Source organism: Nilaparvata lugens, chromosome 10, assembly GCF_014356525.2.
Source record: "Nilaparvata lugens isolate BPH chromosome 10, ASM1435652v1, whole genome shotgun sequence".
Classification (NCBI taxonomy): domain Eukaryota; kingdom Metazoa; phylum Arthropoda; class Insecta; order Hemiptera; family Delphacidae; genus Nilaparvata; species Nilaparvata lugens.
In genome coordinates, this window is record NC_052513.1 from 4,437,203 (window position 1) to 4,464,372 (window position 27,170).

Below are 27,170 nucleotides of genomic sequence, written 5' to 3' on the forward strand. Positions count from 1 at the left end.
ATACTTTATGATATTGAGAACGTGTCCTTTTAAAGTAGGAAAGAATAATTGGCTTACGGGATGGAACGAATTCAACGAATTCAGACGCATCATCACGTCTGAAGTACTGGACTGACTAACTTAGAATTTTGCATATAGATTCTTAATTTACCAAGGAGATTTCAGGCCTATTTTAAATTATTCAGTTGGTAAAGTTTTCAGTTTGTCAAGTTTCCAATTAGAACCTTGCGGAGCACGGGTTACATTCTAGTTGATATATAAACCCAACGTTAGTAGACAGCTATGTCTACTAACTTTGATATAAACCTACATCAGTTTGTTGATGTGAATTAAGCTGTATATTAACCAGCTGAAATCATGTGTCAGCGAGTGTGATAGCTCCCAAATAGCCTCAGCTGATGTTATGAATGAATGGAAAAACTGAAGTAGTAATTGCATGCAATGAATTCACAGCTGGCTAAATCACAACAATTTTTTTTTCTTATGCACTTTCAATATTATTTTTAAATCCTGAAAAATGACGAAGGAGTGAGTCAATTTTGTAGTGCAACGAACTTGACCTGTAAAAAGGTTCGAAGAATACGTGTTCAAAATTTGAAACTAATTGATCAATTATTTCTAAAGTTATTGTAAAACATACAAACAAACGGACAACGGCTTACCTTCAGTAAGTCAAAAGTGAGAACTCGCTGACGCTCGTTCAATCAACACTTTTTTATTGATTGGGAGGAAGGGAAAGGAAATGAAGGTATATTAAATTTCAGGAATAAACAGAACATTCATATGAGAATAACAAAAACTAGAAACAATAAAATGGTGATGTTGTATGCGTTGAAATGGTGAAGGATGCATTTAAAATATATGTCACAAGACACTTTCGAATCTGCCAGCCAGAAAATTGAGACCATCTTGAATATATTTCATATCTTCGTACATGATTGTGTAAGTCGAATTGTGTATTCTAAGAAACTATGTAATTTCAGCCAAAGAATAATCTTTTTACCATTAGAGTGTCGTTCATTTGTACAAAGTACTATATATACTTGTAGCAGACAATCCTATAAAGGTGCAAACAGAACGGTGGGTCGCGGTGTAGATTTCGGTTTCGGTCGATGTCACTATAATTATTAGAGGGTTAAGTGTAAGAGAGGGCCGACTGCGCCATAGTTGGCAATCATATATGCATTTGAACATGTTATCGTGCTGAACCGAAATCAAAACTTAACTGTACTGTTCACTTCCATGCTTTTCAATGTATTTGGTTTTATGGAGATCGATCGTAAGCGCAATCTACACTGAAAGCTAAACACCGACCTGATCGTTATTCTGGTCGAACCCTAATAGAATTTGAAAAATATATACATATCTCTACAAGATAAACACTAGACTAGTGTCATCTAATATAAGATGTATAATTAATGGTTATCTAATGTGAGAAACAAATAATGCGAACCGTTTCTTAAATCTTGATTCACTTACCAACGAACGAGCAGGTGAGGTCTTCAGTTATAACATCGAATTGGTTGATGGCATTGGAAGCATAGCCAATGGTCGCTGCTCCAGTGTAATTGAGGAGGAGGTACCCTTTCGACCTCCTCAGCTTTGGAAGCATCATGTACACCACGAATGTGAGGAAGAAAAACAAACTGTTCAATGAATACAAATAAGGATAGAACTTTTTCCAAGCACTTGTCACTCGACATGCGAACGCAGAAGGTTTGCCCTCATCTAAACGGAAATCTATACAGTATTCGGAGCTTTCGAATATTCTATTAGCTCTATCGGCATTATCGATAGACTCAGAAACACCGTGCAGACTTCCGAATTTCAGCAGTTTGTGACTGTTGAGAACTTTGGCACCATCGGCAGAACATTTCAACATTTTGTGGTAGAGAATAACTTTTCCAGGTGAAGAATCCTGATGAGCTAGCTCATCACCGTCTTTACTCTCGTAAACTGTCAGATGACTCTCGACAAGACTCAAGTCTCTATCCTCGCAAATCCCGTCACTCAGCATTTTCACCACTTGTCCCGGGGGACAGCACTTGGGAACACAAGTGTCCAGAACTCCACATGTGCACCCGTAACCTTGAGCCTGATTTTCTCCGTTCGGCGCCTCATTGAAAACTTCTCCAACCCTGTGGGATTTGCTTGGGAATTTAATCCAATTCTCCTCTTTACTTATCTGGAGTTGTCTACCATGACCTGAAACTTCTGCAGCTTTAAAATTTCCGTCGGCATCTATTCTACCGATGATTCGAGCTTCATCTATCGGGCAAGAGAGATTTGCAGCTACCACTTGCTTCACAGCCACTGCACAAATAATTATGACAAACACAAGTTTTCTAGAAACCATCGCAAGGTTTAATAAGTATTCAAATTAAATTACACACATTCAATAATAAAACACTTTCAAAACTCGTCGTAGTTTTATAATAGAACGTTAAAGCTGTAAGCACTGAAGAAAGGTAAGGTAAAAACCACACAGTTCCACTTATATAATTATTCAGTTTCTGTTTCATATAATTATCAGGCCTATATGTATCACAGTTTCACTTATAATTGTATAGAGTACCTACCGTAATTCACTCGTAATAACAATATACTTGAGAATAATCGTGAATTTTCCGTGAGAGGAAATTCACTTCTAATGAACATCGACTTCCTGCAACTAGGTATGTGACGTTATGCCGCACAGTGGAATTATCAGCAATATGAGATGAAATAGCGAATTATTTTTGTGTTATCTTTATGACTTGACCGACTCTCCTCTAGATGGAAGCACAGGCAAGTGTGAGCAAGCCCCTCCCAGTTGTGTGCATGTCTAACAGGATGCATTTTATTTATCATTATTGTGACATTTAACTGGTTGACAGTAAACTATGAACATAAATTACAGTGACGATAATACGTCAAAACATTCCTCATTCAAGAATAACGCGAAATGGAATATGCATTTTTATTCCATGTTTTAGCACAATAAGATAACAATCTTGCCTCTCTGAAAGTAAGTTTATTGTACACTAGCAAGTAACCGCGTACTCCGGCAAGGGTCTAATTTTTATATTATAAACCTACTATGTTCTGAATTTCGTGAAAATCCTTAAAGGCGTTTTCGAATTCCGGTGGAATACAATAAACAACTAAACAGAAATTATTGCTCGTTTAATAATATAGGATACTATAGATAATGGAATAGGGATAAATTTGAACTGAGTACTTTGAATACCATATTAAAAATTAAAATGAAATATTATACGGTTGATGATGAGGACAATAAATTTCCGGAAGAATTATACATCTTCTATAAAATATACATGTTTCATAATTTGAAATCTCTGAGAATATCCAGAAACAATCATGGTGAAATTACCAGTAGAAACGTATATTTAACAATCGAATAAGGAATAAGAGGAAACAAATATAGAGGTTTTAGAAGTAGAAACCAATATTCGAAGCGTCCTAACTCTCTCAATGAGCACATCCTTGAAAACAATTAGCTTTTACAAATGAATACATGGAATAGGTACCGCTATTTATTATACTCATCAATTACCATTTCATAAATATTGAGTAGCCTACAATAATTTATTAATACATATTAATAATGATTATTATTTATTTATTTAATATTATGGTATATAGAGCATTTCCACTCAAGCTCCACTCATTGCTGATATTATCATTGATCAATATGAATTCAGTATTATCAAATATATTGATAGTAAGTAAAGAGATAAACAACAAATTTTATTCCAACAAACATAATTTTTTAAGATGGAAATTGAAGCAACATACATAAAATGTTGAACAAAACTACAAATTTTCCAAAGAATAATTATTTATTAGCATTTGAACAAATTCGATTTCTCATTAGTTTTCATCTGTAATTTTCCAAAGCTTGGGAAATGTGTAAGTGCAAATAAGAGTACAATTCTCGTTGGTATCTAAACTCAACTTTATGAACCCCAGTCTGTCTGAAAGATTATTGTTTTCAGAATCAGTTCATGATAGAGATATCTGAATCATAAGGATAAAATTTACCACAGAGTTTTCAATTAGTGTTTTGTGTATATTATCTCTTAGCAAACAGGGTTTTCAATTCTCTTATTTCATCTCTGATTGATATGAGCTGGGAGTTCAAATATTCTGGTGGTTCAACAGAGCTAGTTTCATTCTTCACGTTTGTTACTTTGTTTTTCACGTCACTGTCCTGATTACTAACAGTAGTCACTTGATTTTTCTTTTTGGGTCTGTTGATGACCACATTCGATTGACTGAGTCTGACTCTGGGTAAACTGGAATGATATTTTTTAGTGTGGGACTTGTTCAGTCCAGAAGGCAAACAGACCGATGAGGCACGCGACTTAATTCTGTCTTTAGATTGAGGAAGGATTGAACTTTTTTTTAATTTATCACTACAAACTGAATTCTTTTCTATTCCAGTGTCAATTTTTTTGCCACTTTTCGCTGATTTAGGACGCTCTTCACTCCCAACAACCAATTTCTTGTTGACTCCACTTATCTCGTTGAAGATAAATTCTGAGAATCGAGGACTCTCTATTTTGCAAATTTCAGCTCTACCTAATGAAGATGAAGCTCTCTCGTTTGAGTTCATTATCACAACATAAACCGGGTTAGAAATCGTTGTCACTGGAGCATTCAATGGTTCAATTTTATCATTTTCAATGTTATAAAACTGAACTTCACTCGAACATTTTCCAGATTTTGTCTCAATATCTTTGACAATTTTCTTATCTTGTTTAAAATTATCGATCACACTCTCAACCACCTCCTCCTCCTCCTCATCAAGTAAATCTAGAATTAGCTCACTAGTTTCGCTCAAATTTGAGTCACTATGGAAAATGTCAAATTCAGGAAATTCTACAAATTGAACCATTTTTTTACGTTCAGGAAACAACACGTTGTTCCCCTGGTTTGGAAAAGTTTCACAAGTTAAAGATTTATCGAATTGAACAACTATTTTGTAACAGCTTGCCACTTGCATGCAGAATGAAATACTAACCAATCTCGGAATATAGTAGGCTTTCAATTCGATTTTTCTTTGCGATGCAGGTATGTAGTTTTTCAGTTTGAAAATATCACCTACTGAACTCTCGATAATTATTGGTTCACCTTCACTATGAGGTAGTGCTGGTACCAAATCTGTAGAATTTTTCAGTTCTAGTTTATTTTCTCTGGTTGGTAAATTATCGTCGTTTTCATCAGAAGATTTTAGTTCATAATCGTTATTGATCTCTTCGACGTGTGAAGAAGGTGGAGTATTCATGTCCGATTCTTGGAATTCCATAAAACTTTGTATCAAATTTGATTTTGTATTTTCCGAATCATTCTTTGCAACAACAGTATTATTTGGTTGCAATTCTGTTGAAGTATCATGTTTGGCTTCTTGAAGGTTGTCACTTTTGGGAGTTTCTACCTCACAAGAATTCTTCATATGACCTTAAAATGAGATTTTTTTCAATACACAGAAATACAATAATAAATAGAATAAAGATATAAGAATATCAAGTTTGTTTTTTGGTTCTGCAAAATTATTCCTTCAATTTATGTGAATATTTCCTATTTTAGAGATAATAATGTGAAATATTTCTTCTATGTTCAGTTTTGAAGTATCTACTTTGTGAAAATAATTAAGGACTAAAAATTTTGTTAAGTAAACAAGACTTAACCTATTTTGGACTATGTGTAACCTTATCTTAATTTGGGAGAGGAATAGCACCTTATTTTTTCTCTCCCTATGAAAATGTTTGATGATGTAGACTACTTATTGTATGAATCAATCAATTATCAAACAAAAGTTCAAATTAAATACTATCAACTAACACAAATTCTTATTTGAAAAATTATTGTATATTTATTAACAATTTTTTAAAAAAAGCATTTATTTATTCTCATTTATAACTCATCGAATGTAGCCTATACTTCAGGGAAAATGTTACCGTACTCAAAGTTGCAATTAAAAACTAGGAAATTATGTTATTGTGTTTGATATTTGCATTAATATGGAAAACTTTATTTCGTAAAATTGTAAAACATTTACTAAAAAGTATTATAAAATAAAAGTTCTCTCACCTCTTTCGCCCGATCCATCTCTTGCCAAGAAATGATTCGACGCTTCTTTCCTTCCCACTCTAGTATTGTCATCACCAACATTACTTTCCATAATGAACAGAGTACTTATATCGTCATTTCTTATTTCAACGTTGAAAACACCAAAGTCAAGTCTATTCAACTCATCATTTCTTGTAGGAATGTCCAATAAATCATTTTGCCCCTTTGCATCTTCATCTTTCTTATTATTATCATCAAATTTAATCTCATCCATTATTTTCAACAGTTTATTAGAAGATAATCCTGCTAGATCGCCTTCTTCAAATCTATTGTTTTTAAGTTTAGATGAGCTGATAGATGTATCACTTGCTGAATGCAATTTTATTTTTAAAATACTTTTTTGTTTTAAATCATCTTGAGGAAGCTCTTTTATAATTTTAATTTCACGATCTGGACAAACCCTATTATTATTTGATACTACTTTCAACTCTTCAACATTCTCCTGTTTAAATCGTTCAGTTTGTATACTTTTCGATTCCAATATTTCTCTGTTCTCAATGGTAGTTCTCTCAGGATTGTTACTACCACCACCAATATTTGTAGGTTTTTCATTTAGGTGTTTAGGTTGTTTTTCAAGATTATTCGACAACTTTTCTAGTGTCAATCGTTTAGAATTAAAGTAACTGTCTTTTACATTGTTAAAATTACAAACATCATGATTATCAATTATTGGTCTATTCTCACATTTTGGCCAGTAGATTGTTTTTACACTACCACTTGGAGATTCACTAGTTTTGCCAACACTAGAACTCCTACGTCTAGGATTATGTTCTTCACTAGAATTATCCAGCTTTGATTTTTCGTCTTGCATTCTCTTTTTCAAACTATCCACTCGTTCAATAACATGAGCGATTATTTCCGATCTTTGCTTGGAATCTTCAGGTAAGTGATTTAAATTAAAAGAAACTTTCGACTGTTGTTCGAGTTTTCTTTTAGGCAAATCATTAGTATTTTTCTTCCCATCTTGTCTTGCATCCTTTTTCATCTTCTCTTTCTTTAAAGTTCCTTTTCCTCTATCTTTGTCGTTTTTTAAAATAATATCATCAACTTGTTTTACATTTTTATCACCTTTTTTCAAATTAATTTTTTCGTTCCTCAATAATTTTTGTTTATTGTGTTCAGCATCCTTACTGCTGGGAGGTCTCTCAGAGTACCCTAAAGACTTCCTATTTGAATCTGGTGACTTCTTGCTATTTCGAATTGTCTGTTTCCTATTTACATTTTCTTCGCCAGTTTTCCTTATGTTTACTAATTCACCAACTCTATTTTTATCAGAGTTTGTAGAGAAATCTTCCAACCCAATCATATACAGCCTTCTATTTGAATTAATATCCATCTTATTACATGGTTGTTTTTTAACATCTCCGCCAAATAAAGAATCCCAAATTGAATTTATAAGATTTTGCTTTTCTTTTTGTCTATCTGTTGACAAACTATTACTTTGCATGTTTTAACATGAATTTTAGCTAATTTTGATTAAAAACATTCCAATATTTTAAAATAATGCTATGAGTTATTGAAAAAGTAAGAGTATAACTCTATTAATCAAATTGAGTAAAAACCTGTTTGAAGATCAGTTAGAGTAGATGGAACAATGTTTCTTGATGTGGAACTAGAATTTTAAACGATTCATTTTTTTTTAGTCGGCGAAGAAACCTGTCACTATTTAAAGACTGGAATTTTTGATAACCAAACTTTTGAGTTTACTTGATGTAATTTAGATTGACAGACGTTTCGAATGGAGTATCACATCTTACTAACCAATCATTGCAGCTCTATTGAAGCAGAAAATATTGTTTTTAAAATAGCATGTGATTTCTGGTCATGTGACTTATTATAAACTGACAGATAAATTTGATCACGGCCAAAATAATTGAATAGATATTCTTCAAATTCTAGTAGGATACTTTGGATCACAGTCAATTCCAGTAGAATTTAAAACTAGTAGTTCTGTGAACAGTAGACCTCGCGCAGTTATAACGACGTCCCAAACCATAAGCACTTCCACACTGATACACTAACTATTTATTTGATCAGATATTGCTTACACAAGATTTAATTATCATATAACGCTTTCCAGAATTTAGCGCGAGAAAACCAGAAGACATCTGGGCGCTCAGACGAGCTGTTATAAGTTCTTTGCATCCTATTTAATAGTGCATAAAAATTGGATTCAATGAGGCATGCAATTTATAGTCTACACAGCTGTTAAAGGTGCGTACAGACTTTTCCTCTGCTCCGCAACCGAACGTCACTCGAGCAGAGCGATTGATGATCGACCGGGGAGCAAGAGTGGAACGCGAGAAGAGCTAACATCTCCCGTAACGTTCATGATCGGTGCGAGTGAAGCGCGGGGGCGGAGCGATTGCAGAGCGATGGCGGAGCTTGTGCGGAGCGGGTTCGAAGCGCTTATATCTGTACGCAGCTTAATTTTTTACTAAGTTACATTGAGATATTGAATTGCATGCGTCATGGCATGCAATTTATAGTCAACTCGACAGTTGATTTATGATGAATAATTCTATAGTCTGATTTTTACGGTAATATTGGCGTATGAAGGAGGCTCCGTTTTCCTTTTATATTATCCTTGAAATGCAAAAATTTCCAAAAACCTTGTATATACGTTGACGCGCAATTTAAAAAGGAACATACCTGTCAAATTTCATGAAAATTTATTACCGCGTTTCGCCGTAAATGTGCAACATTAAAACATTTAAACATTAAGAGAAATGCCAAACCGTCGACTTGAATCTTAGACCTCACTTCGCTCGGTCAATAATTATAAAAACAGAACCATTTTAATTTATGACAGGTCAAAAACAATAAATACAATAAGAAATAACTGAGAGAGATTTATTTGCATTCAAATCATTAAATTGAATTGTAAAAGATTATTTCAAATTAAAAATCTTCATCCAGTAAGTAAGGGTTTTCTTGTTTTCGTAAATGTAGTGTAGATATAATCATGCAGTTCAGCTCAGGACTCATTATACAGCCTCCTTGATCTGATAATCTGAAAATACAATATTTTATTGAACATAATCGATTTAAAGAATAAATTTAAATTTATTTCCATGCTTCAAAGAGTATAAAAATCTAATATAAAAAAGAGTAACAAAGCAACACAATATTAAAAGAAAATAGGTTTTAACTTTATATTAACAACATTTTTTTTATATTCAAGCTACGTTTACACCAAAGTTATTAACAAAATGTTAATAGCTTAATCTTTATAGATTCTATTAGATTGAACAAAACTTATCATACACATGATGAACATAAGTGTTTGTCAAGTTCCGTTCAATCTAATCGAATCTATAAAGATTAAGTTATTAACATTTTGTTAATAACTTTGGTGTAAATCCAGCTTAACAACATCAAGATGATGTTTAGTTGTAATAAATAGTCCAAGTTTACTCAACTGATTTTAAATGTATTTCATTTTTTACCAAGAGATATCGTAACAATATTTTCTCATGCATTATTTTTTCACTGAGGGAAGCAACTATGGAACAAAGATTGAACATCGCCAATCCTAAACTTGAACCGGGATTTTCCTCAGAATAACAGATAGCAAAATAGTTAGAACTGCACTGGAGCCTTTATATGTAATACAGAAGCTTATAATCAAGGCCGGCTTGGAACTGGAGAGACAATATCCCACCGAGGCACTCTTTGAATATTCTCAATTATTGACTGTCAGGCAGATATAATAGCTATCCATGGTATAAATTTGAAGAAAATCGTTAGATCCGTTTTTGAGAAAACCGTGAAAAACATGGTTTTTTAGTAATTATCCGTCATTTTTTCCGCCATCTTGAATTGAATTTTATTGAATTTCTTACTGTCAGATCCTCATGGTATAAGGACCTTAAGTTTAAAATTTCAAGTCAATCAGTTAATTAGGAATGGAGTTATCGTGTTCACAGACATACACACATACACACACACAGCACATACACCAACGCCTAAAAATCATGTTTTTGGACTCAGGGAACCTTGAAACGTATGGAAAACTTGAAATTAGGGTACCTTAATATTTTTTGGAAAGCAATACTTTCCTTACCTATGGTAATAGGGCAAGGAAAGTAAAAATTAAGATAACATAGAAGCTCTAGTATGGAATCCTAACTAACTCACTAATTTATTCCTTAACTAACCCACAGGCCTACATAAATCCTTTTTTTCTTCTCTTGTATTGCCGTTTGTTCTTTGCTCTTCTTTCTAAAATTTGTAAATGTTATATTAATTGAAACTTCTACTTAACAATTAAAGTCACAAAATATCACAGTATACTCGTTCCACACACAAGTCTAAAACTCATGTGGCACTATTTCCTTTGTTGTTGTTTCGGTGCAACTCAATAATGTATTTTGTATAGTTGTTTTGGGCCGTCGGTTGGTGGTTGTGTCGTGGTTGTTTGTTATTGAATAATATATAGTGGGCATATTTGAGATGCAGTCGTCGACCGATGGCTCGGAATTTTGTATAAAAGAATTGCAGGTTTTACAAATGTTTGCAAAACTTGCAGGCTTTGTATGGCTTGGCAATAATATTCTAGGTCGAAAATGCAATACATTTTTGTAAATTGATATTTATTCCTATAGCCTAAAAGCATCTATCTATGTATTCTTGTGCACTGTAATTGACAATAATGAATTATTGAATTGAATTGAAATCAACAACTTTGAAGGCAAAACTTCACCACAGATTGATGTTAATAAAAACGTTATTTACCTTTATACAGTAACACCGTAATACATTTTGATCCATCATGTTTCTCAGTGTTGAATGAAAATTCCATTTCCGGTTTTCATGTACTTGTACGGTAATGATCGTGTTTTTCCACTGTGAATAAAAAAAGTATTAGAACCCTAACAATATTAGAGTTGACAGAATAAGACGATGATGTTGTCAATACTACTAAATTTGTTAAAAAATTGATTTACATTACAGAACCAGGTTTCATGGTAACACCTACCACATCTTCAGCTGAATTAATGTTATTTGTTATTTGTTATTGTTGAAGGAACAGGAAATTCAATTTTAGGTTATGTGCTGGGGTTGTAAAAGGGAAGGAGTAGCCTATGCCTTCAATGTATAGTAAAAATACTCAGTAGTAGAGTATTTTTATTATCAAAAAAACTAAATGCTTTCAATGATTATAATAGCATTTATTTTATTGTTACGTCTCTCTTCAGCCAATGAAAATACTCACTTTTCTATAATATGGCGATTCTAGAATTACTGAAACAAAATATAAGTTTTGAAGAACCCACCCATAAGGCAGAATAGGCTATACTATATAGAATACTATGGCTATACAGACAGAATATGAGAATACTATTTAAACACGAATTATGGCCGGGACACACATATCCGCACCAAGCACGCGCCGCGGTAGGGCCGAGTGTCGGACGTACTACGGCGAGTGAGAAAACAAATGCTTTGAAACGTGTAGGGACACATACTACCGCACCGCGTCAGCACGGTCACCGTGTTTGTTGCCCGAGCCGTGCCCGCGCCGTCACCGACTAGTTCAGTTTACTTTTTGACGGTGACGGTGCGGGCTCGTTTAACATAGAGAGTGAAAAACTTATTGAAGAGATACAGAATTTTCCAGTTTTGTACGATCAAATTGATGACAAATATAGTTGAACGGAAAAATAAGTTGAACCAAAAGTAAAAGTAGAACCAAATAAGTTAAGCCAAAGGTATAATAGACATAATATGATAAATAATTGAATAACAAAAAGTAAAAAATAAGGAACCCGTGACTGTGTCTTGAATTTTAAATTTAAAAAATAATTACGTGTGGAAGGCAGAAGATAACAATTTTATTGCTGATATATATTTCCGATACATGACTGATGATGGTATTGTTATGCACCGAAATATATACCAACACTATGATTCTCATCTTCGGTGACTACAGTAATTAGTTTGAAATTGAAAAATAAAAATTTAAATCGGATGTAACAAGCTTTAATAGTGTTATATCATTAAGAATAGCTCAACACATTCATAAATCAGACCACAGTAGCACTAGAGAACTGAGACACGGCTGCCGCTCGGCTGTCGCACGGATATGTGTGTTCTCCTACCAACATCACCGTGTCGCGGATGTAGCTCGGCCGTACCTCGGCACGGGCTCGGTGCGGTTATATGTGTCCCGGCCATAAAACCGTAATAATGAAAACGAGTGTCAGTTGACTTTATAGACAAAATATTGTCAATTATTCATATGACAGAAGTTCCACCTCGTCTGAATATATCATTTAAGCCGTCAATGGGCCTTATGACTGTCATACTTCAGCCGGGACCGATAGTTAACGTGTCCATCCGATAACACGGGAGTCACCTGATCAAAATTTTTCGAGTGAGAACCGGGATTATTATTCATATTACAAAAAATATTTATATTAAATTTGAAATTAATTTTTTTACTTCTTAAAAGTTATTGTATTTACTAATCCTAATATTGAAAGTAATGAATTTTCCGGATATAAAAACGAATGTTTCCGAACTTACCGTACAGGTTGAATGAAAATTTTCTCCCTTGGAAATTGAGACGTCATGACTGCTTCCAAATAGATATCGAAACAGGAAAGCAGTTGAAGCATCTGAGCTGTTAAAATCCATTCCTTCAGATTGGCGGTGGAGCAATATTCCTTGCAATAGTGATTCACTTCACGTTCCATGTCCTGGCAAAAAATCAACAATGAAAATGTTACACAATATTTACAGATCAATATTATAGATCAATACTTATACAGCAGTACACTATAAAATCTATAAAACAAGAGGTAAGGTTGGAAAACAACAAATCTACTAAAACTAGAACTAGAAAATTACTTCCTCCTTGAATTGAAATCATTCTCAGTTCAAAAACCTTGATGGCCGATTTCCGAGCTCGGGATTTAGCTAAGTTCTAGACTTTAAACAGCTGGAGTCAGAAAATTGGCTTTCCGAAACGGGGCGTAGTCGTAGTTTTCATAATAATTTTCATTTTCTCATCTCTATAATTGGAAAGGTTATTCCTTGACGAAATGTAACATCTCTAGATAATTCAAAATATCTGAAACTTTAGGCCTACACTATTTTCTCTCTATTTTATTTTGTGTTAAATTTTATAGCTTTTCGAAATTTAATTTAAACATGGACTACGGTTACGCCCCGTTTCAGGAAGCCAATTTCTGACTCCAGCAGTTTAAAGTCTAGAACTTGCTAAATCCCGAGCTCGAAACCGGCTCTAAGTCTACGAAGTTCGAACTGAATCTCGATTAGAAAAGCATAACTTCAAGCTAAAGTTCAATACGAAAAACAATTAGGGCCGGTTTCCGAGCTCGGGATTTAGCTAAGTTCTAGACTTTAAACAGCTGGAGTAAGAAAATTAGCTATCCAAAACGGGGCGTAGTCGCAGGTTTTTTAACAGAAGTCGCAGTTTTTATTTTCTCATTTCTATAATTGGAAACGTTTTTCCTTGACAAAATTAAATTATTCTAAATAATTCAAAATAGCTTAAACTTAACACTATTCTCTCTTTATCTTATTTTGTGTTTAATTTTCTAGTTTTTTGAAATTTAATTCAGACGTGACTATGACGATGACTACGACTAAGCCCCGTTTCGGAAAGCCAATTTTTCTGACTCCAGCTAAGTCTAGAACTTAGCCAAATCTCGAACTCGGAAACCGGCCCTTAAGATTTATAATGTGGCTTTTATAAACATTTTTATAAATTACTAGCCGTCAGGCTCGCTTCGCTCGCTATATCTGCCTAGCCAGGGGGCTCCGCCCCCTGGACCCCCGGCTGGATCGTCCAAGAATGAGATCAACAGGCTCGCTTCGCTCGCCTGCATTTTACATTTGAGCATTTTTATCATATGTTAGGACGATCCAGTCGGGGGTCCAGACTAAACGTCTGGCTAAACGGATATGGCGAGCGAAGCGAGCCTGACGGCTAGTAATATAATATTCCCAGGAATAGCTCTGATTGAAGTAGCAGTGCCCAATCAATTTTTCCGCGATAAATGCATTTCAATCTTCAAAATTGGTGCCAACCTAACAAAGTCAACTCAACTTAATGCCAACCTGGCAAAATTATTAATTTAGTTACCAGTTAACAACTGTTTCGAAGAGGTACTCTCTCTAGATTATAGTTCTATATTAACATATTATGGTATGGACATTTTTCAATTATAATTAAAAGAATAAGAAGAATATGCATGCTAAAAGACGAACTTTAAACCCTTAAAAACCACCCTTCGAGTTAAAATATTGCCAAAAGATTTCTTAGTGCGCCTCTAAAGGGCCAACTGAACATACCTACCAAATTTGAACGTTTTTGGTCCGGTAGATTTTTAATTCTGCGAGTGAGTGAGTGAGTGAGTGAGTCAGTCAGTCAGTCAGTGAGTGCCATTTCGCTTTTATATATATAGATAACCATGATAAACAATTGATATGAAAATTAGAAAACCGGGAACAGTAGCAATGTAGCCATTTCTAGAATAAATCAAATTAAAAATGCAAGTACCGTTTTAAATTAAAATAGATTAATTAATAATTTGATGATCTACTTATTGTATCAATCAATAAAAATCAAAATTAAATTAAAACCCGTTTACATCTTGAAAAGATTTCAAAGAGGATGTGATATGAGTAATCTTACCCTTATAGCTTCGTCATTTTTGGCGTTGAGTTGCTTGCCTTGTGTTTCAATTTGCAATGCAAATACAGGAGTTGTAGACGGAAAATCACTCTTCAGTACAACCGCTGCATGCAGCTTCACTAAAAATAGTGAATATGAATTAATTATTAGGATGTATTTCAATTACTTGGAAGTTGAATCACATAGAGTACTATAAATTTTTGAAAACCTTAGATTGCAGCATTGCTGCTAAGGACCACAGTGCTGTCAGATTTCACAGAATTGTGTGAGACAAAGAGCGAAAAAGAGAGCGTAGGCATTTTGATAGAATCAGCATAAAAACGGCAACAGTGTGCTCCTATTGTTGTATTGAAATAACATAAGCCCGTGCTTAATGTTCAAACTAATGTTTGCACGGAATATAGTAACTTTTTTCATTTTTTTTAGACACGACTAGAAAATAATTCTAGTACTGGTAATTGTATGTAATTAATTATTAGGAGTGGGAGCTGAATTATAAATAATACATCACTAATAATGATTAGCCAGAATATGCTTGGAAGCAAATTAGAACACCACAGGAAAACATCTCATTTATTCAATTGAAAAAGGAAATGCACGAACGAGAAGTCAAAGTTTCTCATTCCGTTGCTGCTATTATTAAATAGCTTGCCTATTACTATTATTATTGATTATATCTATTATTGCTCTATTTATTTATACATTATGAACTGAGTTCCAAAAATAAAATAACGAGGAACTTACTCTCAAACTAGTATAATGCTGCACTGTTGGAAATGATCGCGAGACGGTCGAAAGTACTACAGTCAGTAAGTAAAAAAATTGATTATTTACTTGAATATTTGACTGCATGTCGTGTGAAATACATAGAAAAAGTGTATTCACATCAACACAAGTTTCAATGTCAAGGAATGAATTGGAAACCCTACTCAAGTTATATGCTACCTTTGCCAATTAAAAATGTTTCAAGACAAAAATCAACATAATTTGATGGCAATTACCTGAAGATCCTCTGGAGATAACAGTTTTGAAGAAGGAGTCGGATTCACTGACAGATGCCGCAGTCAAGAGGTGAGCGGTGTAAGGCAAACTTATATAATCTGCATGAACAATGGTTTGCCAAAATTCTATAGAACCATGGGTCTTCGATGCAAACTCACTTGACAGTTCAGGTTGTACGGGGACCGTTCGACTTTCTGAAATAGAAACGAAGAGAAGTGATTAGGCAATTTAAAAACCTTAATTGAGTAAAATTGACATTAAGGTTTTGTGGTTAATTATTATTGAAATACAGTCAAGCAGTTAAAGTTCTATGCTAGGTGGATATTACGTAATTAATATTAGGGTTAAGTAGTCTCATTACAATAAATTTGATATCTTATTATTTAACAGAATCTGTAATGCTAAAGAAAATTAGCTTTTTATTTTTTTAATTGAATGATAAATTAGTTAGATTATTGCTTAGTTTAATCAAGGTTTATTGCATTTAATTGTTAGAGACTTAAACCAGGAAAATAACCTGACTGAGGGTCATATTCACCATCTACGTTAATCGCTGAATGAAGATGACTTGTTGATATTGCTCTATTCATTCTAATGTGTTAAATTCCGGGTTTAAACGATCAGCTGATTTATCTCCGTTTAAACCAATGTTCAATGTATTCTAGGTAGATTGGTTTGAACTGAGATGGTGCATATGGGCCAAATACTCATTTATCAGAAAACATATTCTTACCAAGAGATTGTATTTGCTTGTAAAGCGAGATTCTAGCAGCCAATCGTTTCTTGATGGCCTTCAAAATGCCTGGTAGATTTTCCTGGCTTACTGTGCTGGTAGGCTCCACTTTACATTCGTTCTGAGCGGAAGCAAAGTCGAAGCCACATATTTTCTGAGCCCAATAGTACGCTAATCCATATTCTTTGCTATCGTAGCTGTTCAAACCAACCTATTTCAAACAAAACAAAGAGATCATGAAAACAGATATCATAAAAACAAAGAGATCAAACAAAACAAAGTAATAATCATCTCTCATCATCAATGTCATTATCCACGCACAAGCCTGGAGTACATGTGATAATCATCCTCACCAAGAACAAAAAAATTGATTTAAAACAATATTACAATGATTTTGAATGACACAATGAAGTTAAATCCACTCTTCAAATGTTCACCTATTTTAGCCATTATAATATTTTAAGTAATCTATTTTAACCATTCAACACTAGATAAGATAAAAGGATGGCCCTTGATGAATAACTAAAGATCCATTCATCTCTCACCATCATTCCTCCTAGAACTTATACGCGCATTATCTTCGAGAAATATGTTATTATCTCCAAATCTATTTGAATTCCTTGATGATTCAAGAAGCTCAATTTTAACTCGAAATGATTTGTGATCTTCATATCAAATGATTGTAATGAAAAACAAGCTCAATTTTAACTCGAAATGATTTGTGATCTTCATATCAAATGATTGTAATGAAAAACGTATTTAACTGTTCAATTAACTCGCTAATATGAACTTGGAAAAGAAAAAAGAAGACAATATTAATTTGATAAAAGTTATATTAAGTATCTAATTGAAACAAAACAGTTCATTACAATTATGCTGCATCAACACTGTCGAATGCACAGCATACAACAACAAGACAATAGTATTCGAGAGAGATACCAAAGAGACGCTACCGATATTACTAAGGGTAATGCTTAAATTCTATTTAATTTATTTATTGAATCATTACGAATTGGCTAGGATATAACTTACATAAATATATCTTACATGCCCACAACCCTCCTCAAAGTGAATTGGAAGCAAAATTCAGGGAAGGAGGATCTCAATTCTTGAAATTCTCCAGTTTAAGAAGCATTGTCTGATCATTTCTAGACCCATTAGAGTATTTCAGTTCACTCAATGTCTAGAAAGCATAACTTAGAACAGAAAGCATTGTCTGAATATGTATATTGCTATTTTCTGTTTCGCCTTATTACCTGTTTGAGTTGGTAGTGATTAGCAACATTTGGGCTCTCCAATCCAAAATCATTTGGAAATAATTCGGAAAGTATGGTCTCTCCCGAAATGAGGTGACTGAAACAAAAACAATAAAACTCAATCATTAGTTGAATTTACTTAGTTCCCAAAAAAATAATTCACAAATCAAAATAAATTTACAAAGAGAAGACAAGACTCTAAGAACAAAATTGTAAATCTTTTGATTACCGGTACTAAAAATCATTAACAATACTAATCATTCATCAACAAAACTTAATTTCTTTACTTATTCATTTGACAACAATATATCAATGATAGAAATAATTAATAATACTTACTCATTCAATAAAAAATATTACTTTTTGTTGGATTTTATCAGTTAGACTATAAAAACAAAATTGTGAATCTTTTTATTACTAATCATTCATCAACGAAACTTCATTTCTTTACTTATTCATTTGACAACAATATATCAATGATAGAAATAACTAATAATACTTACTCATTTAATAAAAAATATTACTTTTAGTTGGATTCTATTAGTTGATTGGTTACTGGTTATCGATTAAACTTATCAGTTCATAAGCTACAAGTTTCAAAGCTGTAGAACATTTTTTCAACATTGAATCAATCTCCATTAAAGCTTACCAAGTAGTTATTATTATTATTACAAATTGAAGATTTCACTAATTGGATTAAGATCATACTTTAGCAGACATGTTTGTGTTCAATGTTTTCAACATTTAACATTGAATCAATCTCAATATAGCTTACTCATAATTCATCAATATTATCGAAAATAATTTTTTTTTAATTAGATTGAGTATTTACTTTACCTAGCAGATATGCTGTGGTCCACTTCCACTAGAACCACTTTCACTTTCACAGTGATAATATTCAAGTTGATGAGGTAGAAAAACGCCAATTGCAAGCTGCTTCCACCTGCAAAATAGTATAGCAATAGCATGTAATTCGGCTACCTCAATCGATGTTTACACTATATTCCGATTCATTTACTAGGCATAAAGTTACAAAATCCTAATTTATCTTGAAAATGCCATTATATTCAAGTATAAAGACTTAACTAAGACAGCCACTGTAAACGTTAAACTGAACCAAATTACGTTAGTTTTGTGTTAAAACAACGGTTAGCAACCTTGAAGTGTGTACAGACTTGTGCGCCACAAACACATCAGCTAACGCTATGCTTACTCCTGTTTCTGAACGAATACAAATACAATAAGAATAGCGTCAGCTGATTTCAAAGTGAAATGCGCGTGTTCGTGGCGCACAAGTCTGTACGCACCTTTCTAATGAGCAGATTTCAGTGGTTTGGATCTTTGGATCGTAATGCTATTTTTCCTGTGATCTGAATCAACGCAAATATTAAAAAATCTACATAAGAAAAAATCGACAGTATAGAATGATATGACAATTATATTCAATAGGAAATAGCAGATAGGAGACCAACTCACTGTTCAGAGTAATGGACACAATCACACTGAGTGGATGCTTCACTAGCAAATGTTTCTTTCTCTCCTCTTGTCGATCGGTCTTGGATTTTTTGCGATGATGGCGTTTGCCTCCTTCCTTTTCCTATAAAATAAAAACTTGATATCAGAATAGCAATGATTTCAAATACTTTAAAATCAATTGAAGTAACACATCAAATCATAATAAATTGACACATCAGGATAACAAATTAATCATTTTTCCCCTAGTATCCTATAGTAAGGTCCACGTTATAATGTCAGTATTTGATTAACATTGGTGTTGCTATCCTTGTCTATCATTCGACAAAGCAGATAGCGTTAATCTTTTGTAGCCCCGCAACGCTACCAGATCGATATTCAACAATTTAGAAATATAATCTGGCAAGGCAGAGAATCACCATCGCTGTCCTCCTATCTTTTTCCACTGCCATTATAACGTGGACCTCACTATAGTAGCATTTTTTGTACCTATCTTATAGTTTGAGAACCCTACTTACTGATCATAATTATATATGATGAATGGTCATATCTAAGGTAACTTGTAGTTTTCTCAGGTTATGTTGATAGGATCTTAAACCTATAGTAGCATTAATAATAGCAGCATTAATAGTACTATTAAGTACTATAGTACTAATACTAATACTATATTAGTACTAATAGTACATCACTATTAATAGTAGAATTTTTTGTACCTATCTTATAGTTTGAAACCCCTACTTACTGATCATAATTATATATGATGAATGGTCATATCTAAAGGTGCGTACAGACTTTCGCTCTGCTCCGCAACCGAACGTCACTCGAGCAGATCGATTGATGATCGACCGGGAAGCAAGAGTGGAACGCGAGAAGATCTAACATCTTCCGTAACGTTCATGATGGGTGCGACTGCAGAGCGGGGGCGGAGTGACTGCGGAGCGATGGAGGAACGAGGGCGGAGCCGGCGCGGAGCGGGTTGGAGGCGCGTATATCTGTACGCAGCTTTAGGTAACTTGTAGTTTTCTCAGGTTATGTTGATAGGATCTCAAACCATAGAATAACCTTCTAAATAATATCACGGTAACTGATGAACGATCAAATCTAAGGTAACTTACAAGGTTTTCTCTATTTACGAGACATTGATAAAGTCTTGAAATTTGAATTGACCTCCTTTGACTTACCTCCTGATTTTCTAAGGTAAAATCGATCGAATCTAAGGTAACTTATCAGTTTTCTCGAATTTAACATTGATAAAATCTGAATTAAGTCTGAATTAACTTACCTCCTGATTATCAGAGTCTGAATCGTCACGATGATCATACTGTTGTTTATTGGAAACAGCAGTCCGTCTCATTCTTTGCGCTTCTTCTTCATCTCCTGATATGGTCACTGCCATGTTTTTATTGGCTGGAAGTTAAAAAAATATATACTATTGAACTTTACTTACGGTAAAGTTTAAGGCGAGGTTTAAGAGTATGCGTGTAAACTGTAAAGCTGTAGGGTACACATATTTCTTGGAAAGGAAGCTGTTCCCATTTGATAAACAAATAAAATATTTCCTCCAGAAAATCGAATCTTTCTCTGTGAAAATAATATTGAATAATGAGTTCTCAAATACTATAAAAGTATTCATTATAATATAATTTAGTATACTTTTACTCATTTTACAATTCTCAAATGAGTTCTCAAATACTATAAAAGTATTCATTACAATTAAAGTATTCTTACATATAAAGTATTACTTACATATAAAGTATTTCTTACATATAGAGTATTCTTCCATATAAAGTATTACTATTAAAGTATTCATTACAATTCTCAAATGAGTTCTCAAATACTATAAAAGTATTCATTATAATAAAATTTAGTATACTTTTACTCATTTTATAATTCTGACCTGAAGCTTCCTGATAAGAGCTGGCTTGAACATAGAGAAAATAGAGAGGGTTTGGTAGCAGATATGCTGTTTCTGGCTGCTTCACAACTCTCGTGCTTCCAGTGAATCCCAGATATTCCTGAACTGGTTTAGTCGCCTAAAAAAATACCAAAACATTATATTTTTCACTTGAAAGTTTAATGATAGATAGATTTCATTTGTATAAAACAAAGCCTAATCAATGACATCAGTGTATTGCTTATGAAATTCTTGCTACAAACCCTTCTACAGTTGAAACTTCTCATCACTTTTTGCACTCAGAGATTTGTCAAACTTTTCCACTCACAGCTCCATGCTCTTTGCTGAATACTTTTCAGTATGATTTCGTACTTTTTAGTAATTTTGGATTATGCCCCATCAACCACATCCACATGCTTAATATTATTAGCCTTGAATGGATCCTGGATAAATTATTAGCTCACTCAGATACAAGAATCTTGATTTTATGCTCTTCAATCTATGATCACTTTGTTAATAAGATAACTTTGTTCTACCTTTGATGTCAAGTTGATAGTTTGTTTCAATTTTTTTTAGATTAAGTTTTTATTCAAGTTCATAGTTGGATAGGTAAATTCTCCGTTTTTCTCAAGGATCTTTACATTTTTTCTACACATCTTTAGTTTATATACTTTTAGTATGAACAGTTAGTTGTAAGACCCATCGACGACTTGAATTATATTTAAAGAGAGAGAGAGAGAGAGAGAGAGAGAGAGAGAGAGAGAGAGAGAGAGAGAGCAGTCGGAATTTTAACAAATCTAGTATTGAATGAAAAAGACTAAGAAATTGTCAAAAACCACTGATTTATTGATAAATAGAAAGACCGGTTTCGGTTATTACACCATTGTCAATCTCTGATAAACTGGTTTATCAGAGTTTATCAGAGATTGACAATGGTGTAATAACCGAAACCGGTCTTTCTATTTATCAATAAATCAGTGGTTTTTGACAATTTCTTAGTCTTTTTCATTCAATATGAATAATTACCACAATATCAACTTCTCAACTACACAAAAACAAATCTAGTAGCTGCTCAGTTTCTTCTTCTTGATTACCCCTGCCGAAAGAAGCAATCATATTTTTTGATGCTTCATTTTTGGGAGACAACGGATCAGGCAGTGGATATATTCATTCAAGGTGGGACCTTCCCGCAAGGGACTCCCTACGAATTCAATTTACTTACTTTTATGTACAAAAAAAATCATAACACCATTTTAAAATTTGATCTATTCTTGGAAGCTTTGGAAAATAGAATCTCTTGGCTGCTATGCAAGCACTCTATCCACTATCACTTCATTTTTATGATGTATTTGTTGTAAGAAATAAATAACAAAGAATAGAGTATATTTTCAAAATCAAATTTGTTGTGATTGACTTACGGACAAGATATCCTTGAGCATGGGGGCCAAACTTTCAAGATGCGTTTTCTTCTTCTGAATTTCAGCAGCGACTGTCTCCTTTCCAGCCTGCAATTCCTGACACTGCGTTGCCAACTGCTTCCGCTGCTTCAGCTCCCATTCCAGTCTGGCCAACTTCAACTGATGACTGTCCGTTTTCGTTTGATCCTGCAAAAGTAAGCACATGCAATAAATTAGCATTAATCTATATGTGTTCGTGTTTTGATCATTTATTCTTTTAATCAAGAATGTATTATGTATCTGATTAGGATAGCAACTCCTATTTGTATGAGTACTTGCTCAAGAACAAATAATAAGACTATTTGATTTGATATTAATTCAATGATGATTTTATTCGCATTTAAAAATGGCTCTCATGAGTTGAAATAACACTCATGTTATTTACCAATAAAATATAAAGTATAAAAGGGTACTGGATGATATTTTTATTTCATCTCAATAATATAAGTAGCCCTATAATATAGAAAAAGTGAATATTAGCAGTGTATAGGATTATTCAAACAACGATAAGTGTTCTTCAATTTCAAATTCCATTACAAGTTGCTACTTGATAAATCACTTTTTTTGAGAAGATTATAGTCAAAACTATCACTCACTATGTGGAGCGTCTCTGACATATTAGTGGATTTTTTTGGAAGCAACAAGTAGGTTTAATCACTTGTCATAGAACTTATAAGAGAAATTTGTAATAGGAATTGAGAAACAAGACGAGAGAGCTTTGAGTTTACTCATTATAGGCTGTTGACTGCATTGTAATTTTAGAGGATAATATGGAATATTATTAGAAAAACCTTTCATTTTGTAACTTACTGGACGAGAAATGGTTTCAGGAGCTTCCTTGTAGAATTCTTCAACTGTTACCAAGTCTATCTCCTCATCTTTGGATCTACGAAACATGAAATTATTATAATGAATATAATTATTACTATTAAATTTGGTGTGGCTACATCAAAGAATGTGAGTGTTTTTTCGCTTTGAAGTTTTACAAGATTTAATAGTAATAATAATAGTGAAAACAAAATGGATAACCAACAACTAATATAATCGATTCAATTTGGAACGAATTTTCAATTGTTTGACAGTTGCGTTCAGACAATTATGTTCGGATATTTATATATAATAATAATAATAATAGTGTTTGAGTATTAGGAGCAGACTCTGAAAGGAACTTAGTTGAGGAGATGTGATAGGATTTGAAGAATTATTAAGGAAAATGTAGTATCTGCGATACAAATCATTCATATCTCATTAAGAACGTATAGCTTTAGAAACATTCTTCCTCTTCTCCTTCTTCTTCTTCTCAGCCTTTTCCCACGCAGGTGGGATCGGCATTTCGGCTTAGTCGCTTCCAGGAGTCTCGGTCATTGGCTTTGTTCGGTGTTTATTTATTTATTAGAACAGTCACAAACACGATATTTGGAAAGAGAAACAGGCAATTGCCCAAAACTTCTTCAATTCCTTGATTTTGGCACATAAATAGTCCAAAGTGAGGTTAAGTTTAAAATTTCTGTTTTCACCAAAAGATTAACACTCAGAGAATACGTATTCGAGATACGACTGATGAATTTTGAATTTCGAAGGGTTGATAAGAGCCGGAAATAAAACTAAACAATCCGAAAGTTTCAATAATATTGAAATAAACTCGAAAATGTTGAGCAGAAAAGTAGTCCCTTCTCTACAAGATCTTAGTTGATACAATTTTCCCATTTCTTCCTAGGTCTTCCCCTCTTCCTAGTGCCTTCGACATCTAAGGGGTCGATCTCTTTTCCCCACAAAATTGTCCTTCCTTCTCTTCACATGTCCGTACCACAGCGTGTCTTTTTTTGTATTTTATTTGATATTACTGTAACCTTCATTTTGCTTCTTATTATTTCATTTCGGATGCTATCCCTTCTAGTTATGACGCAACTCCACCTCAGCATCTTCATTTCAGTGACTTCCAGTCTGTGTTCATGGGCTTTTTAACTACCCAGGTCTCCGCTCCGTATGTCAACGCGGGTCACACGACCGTTTTATAGATTTCTCCCTCTATTTTTGTCATTCATTCTTCTATCACAAAGTATTCTAGTCATTTTCCTCCAATAGCTCTAGAAACATTTAATAATATATAATTGAAGTGTTTGAAATGCCAACTCTCTACCTTATAATCTAGTTCCAAATTGATATCTAGGTAAAAATAGACATACTCAGGAAACAAACATCATGGTTTGATTATGCTTATTTTTAATGAATTAATTAATATAGGTGAGTACAGTGAGAGAACCAATCAGAGATAAAATTAATAATTCCTACTCACTTGAACTGCAGACACTTTGTTACTTCCTTCTTCAGATGCAGCACTTCGTAAAGTAGATTTTGCAAATGCAGATGCTGGCTGTCCACTTGCTGTTTCACTTTGTGCAATAAATCACGAGAATTTTTCATCCGAAACTTCTCAAGACGATTCAATTTTTTTAGAAGCACAAAAAGCAATGAGGCTTGTGTCTTCTTTTCTGCAATGGCAGCCTGAAAAAATAAATAGAATTTGTAATATTGCTGATGAAAGATTAAGTTTACACACCCCAAAAAATTAATAGTGGTTGTATTTATCCACGTTAAAACAGAATTTGGTTACGCATTACGTGGCTAATGACAGTAATGCCGTTCGAATGGTAATTATTGAATGATATTCGTGATCACTAAGTGCATAGTCTCAAGTGCATCTTAAACTGATTTCAATCAATTTGAACCCACTAGAAATTTAGATTAATAAACAATTAATCATCATATACCTACGTATCAACAAATCGAAAGACATGTAAGTACACATCTAATAAAGATAAGAATTTAATTGCTACAACATTCCAGTGAGCGACATTGTTTGCACATTAATGGGCAATGACAAAAATAAGGTACCAATTAAATAAACTGGGTATTGGTTCTATCTTTGTCGAATGGCTTAATATGCAAAACAGCACACAACCAAATTAATTATCTCATCATTCATCAACCCTGTTGCTAGATTATAATTCTCATTACGGTAATCATAATGTAACCTTACCGGATCCTTGTTTTTTGCCTTTATTTCAGCAATCTCTCCCAATAATGTTCGAAACTCTTCACATGTTTTCTTAACTAGTTTCAAATCTTCTTCTGGGTCTCTTTTCAGAGCTTCTGCCTCTTCATAGTCAATAACCAACTAAAACATAGAGCAAAACAAAATAAACAATATAAGATTATTAGCTTAGGATAATGGATAGAATATTGGATTCTCATACAAAATTGAACAGAATAAAATTATTTTAATGCAAAGCAAATCTGCTCACCAATTAATTGAAATTATATACATAGAATAGCACAAGCTAAATAGAAATTCTAAAGACTTCTATAGAAAACACGAGTAGCCTAGTGTGTGGGTAGCTTTAGTGCCTAGTTCATTAAAAAGATTATTGATAAAATGTGTTTTATACCGAAAACTGGAAGCAAGTTTTATAAACAGAGAAATTTTTTGTTTCTATTAAGTTAAATTGAGGGAATTATAAAAACGTTCACTACAATTCTCAGTCTATGTTACCGGTTAGCAGTAAGTTAACCTAAAAATGTCTATGACTGATGAAGAAATTAGAAATATACTATTCAAAAGCAAGAATGTTGGACAAACGAGATGAATGATTGAATGGAAATCCATAATTTACCTTATAAACATTATTATCATCAGTAGGTTTACTATTGCTGGAGCTTTTCAGAAGGGAAGCTCCACTTGGTTCTTCCTTCCGTCGTTTCTTAGCTGCAGAGCTTGCAGTAGAATCCCTAGAACTTCCTGTATCTTTGGACATTCTGAGGAATATTAAATAAATCAAGATAATTCAATTGATATTTCAAAAATACATTGTTATTCAAATGCAGATGAAATTAACATTCACGATCACGATGTTGTTGAGGCAAACAAACTAAAGTTAGGTTATGTTTGTTTTTAAATTTTGATTTGAGTTTGAAGTTTCGTCATGAAGTGTATGGGAGCCTACCTTTTATGACTTTACTCATGTGATACTCCACAATTAAAAATATTTTATTGTTCAAAAATATTTCTTCAATTAATTAAATTACATGATGACGAAGATAATTGGATAACTTTAATATGCCATGACTAACGAAACCCGCGAAACTCAAATCACCGGCCGCCTGATTCAAAAGCCAATAATCTATTACAAAAAATATTATAGAAAATTAATTTATGTATTGATAATATTCTACATTATATATCATACGTTTATACTATTCTGAAATACAATTGAATATAATTCCGATATTGAACAGAATACATTTGTCGATGTTGAAACATAGCATACGGTATTCATATTATCAATATTAGGTACTATATAGTTATTTTTGTCAACTTATAATTCAAAATATTTCTATTATTTGTGTGATATCTTGAAAGTTTATTTATAAATTTCAACAATAATTCAATTCACCTGTCGGTAAATTATTGAAGCTTCATAAAAAAAAACTAATACAGTATATTGACGTTTTCTATTGTGACATCCAAAATCCCAAATCCTATTTATTCAAA

At 33.2% G+C, this 27,170-nt stretch overlaps 3 protein-coding genes across 4 annotated transcripts in view; all 3 read right to left on the bottom strand.

Moving 5' to 3' along the window:
* Nucleotides 1-2,773, bottom strand: part of LOC111053888 (G-protein coupled receptor Mth2) — a 36,411-nt gene extending 33,638 nt beyond the window's left edge. The window contains exon 1 of the mRNA XM_022340825.2: nucleotides 1,480-2,773. Within this exon, the coding sequence (XP_022196517.2) occupies nucleotides 1,480-2,356 (877 nt within the window). The 5' untranslated portion in view covers nucleotides 2,357-2,773. The remainder of the gene's footprint in view (nucleotides 1-1,479) is intronic.
* Nucleotides 2,774-3,823: 1,050 nt separating this feature from the next.
* Nucleotides 3,824-7,922, bottom strand: LOC111053907. The gene is made up of 2 exons (XM_022340850.2): nucleotides 6,097-7,922; nucleotides 3,824-5,463 (listed from the first exon to the last, which is right to left on the bottom strand). Exons 1-2 carry the CDS (start codon nucleotides 7,580-7,582, stop codon nucleotides 4,076-4,078), a joined length of 2,874 nt encoding a protein of 957 aa, XP_022196542.2. The 5' UTR covers nucleotides 7,583-7,922; the 3' UTR covers nucleotides 3,824-4,075.
* Nucleotides 7,923-8,974: 1,052 nt separating this feature from the next.
* LOC111053915 (THO complex subunit 5 homolog A) lies at nucleotides 8,975-26,694 on the bottom strand. Of its 2 annotated transcripts, none has more exons than XM_022340857.2 (16): nucleotides 26,293-26,694; nucleotides 25,659-25,796; nucleotides 24,915-25,123; nucleotides 23,429-23,504; nucleotides 22,580-22,765; nucleotides 21,165-21,300; nucleotides 20,550-20,674; nucleotides 19,271-19,391; nucleotides 18,632-18,737; nucleotides 17,795-17,891; nucleotides 16,539-16,749; nucleotides 15,805-15,999; nucleotides 14,804-14,922; nucleotides 12,667-12,839; nucleotides 10,873-10,983; nucleotides 8,975-9,148 (listed from the first exon to the last, which is right to left on the bottom strand). In XM_022340857.2, the coding sequence occupies exons 1-15, from the start codon at nucleotides 26,431-26,433 to the stop codon at nucleotides 10,917-10,919; spliced, it is 2,100 nt and encodes a 699-aa protein (XP_022196549.2). In that variant the 5' UTR covers nucleotides 26,434-26,694; the 3' UTR covers nucleotides 8,975-9,148; nucleotides 10,873-10,916. The 2 variants fall into 2 exon arrangements, with proteins under 2 accessions (XP_022196549.2, XP_039292055.1); XM_039436121.1 differs by having other exon boundaries at nucleotides 8,975-9,140; nucleotides 26,293-26,585.
* Between the last annotated feature and the right edge of the window lie 476 nt (nucleotides 26,695-27,170).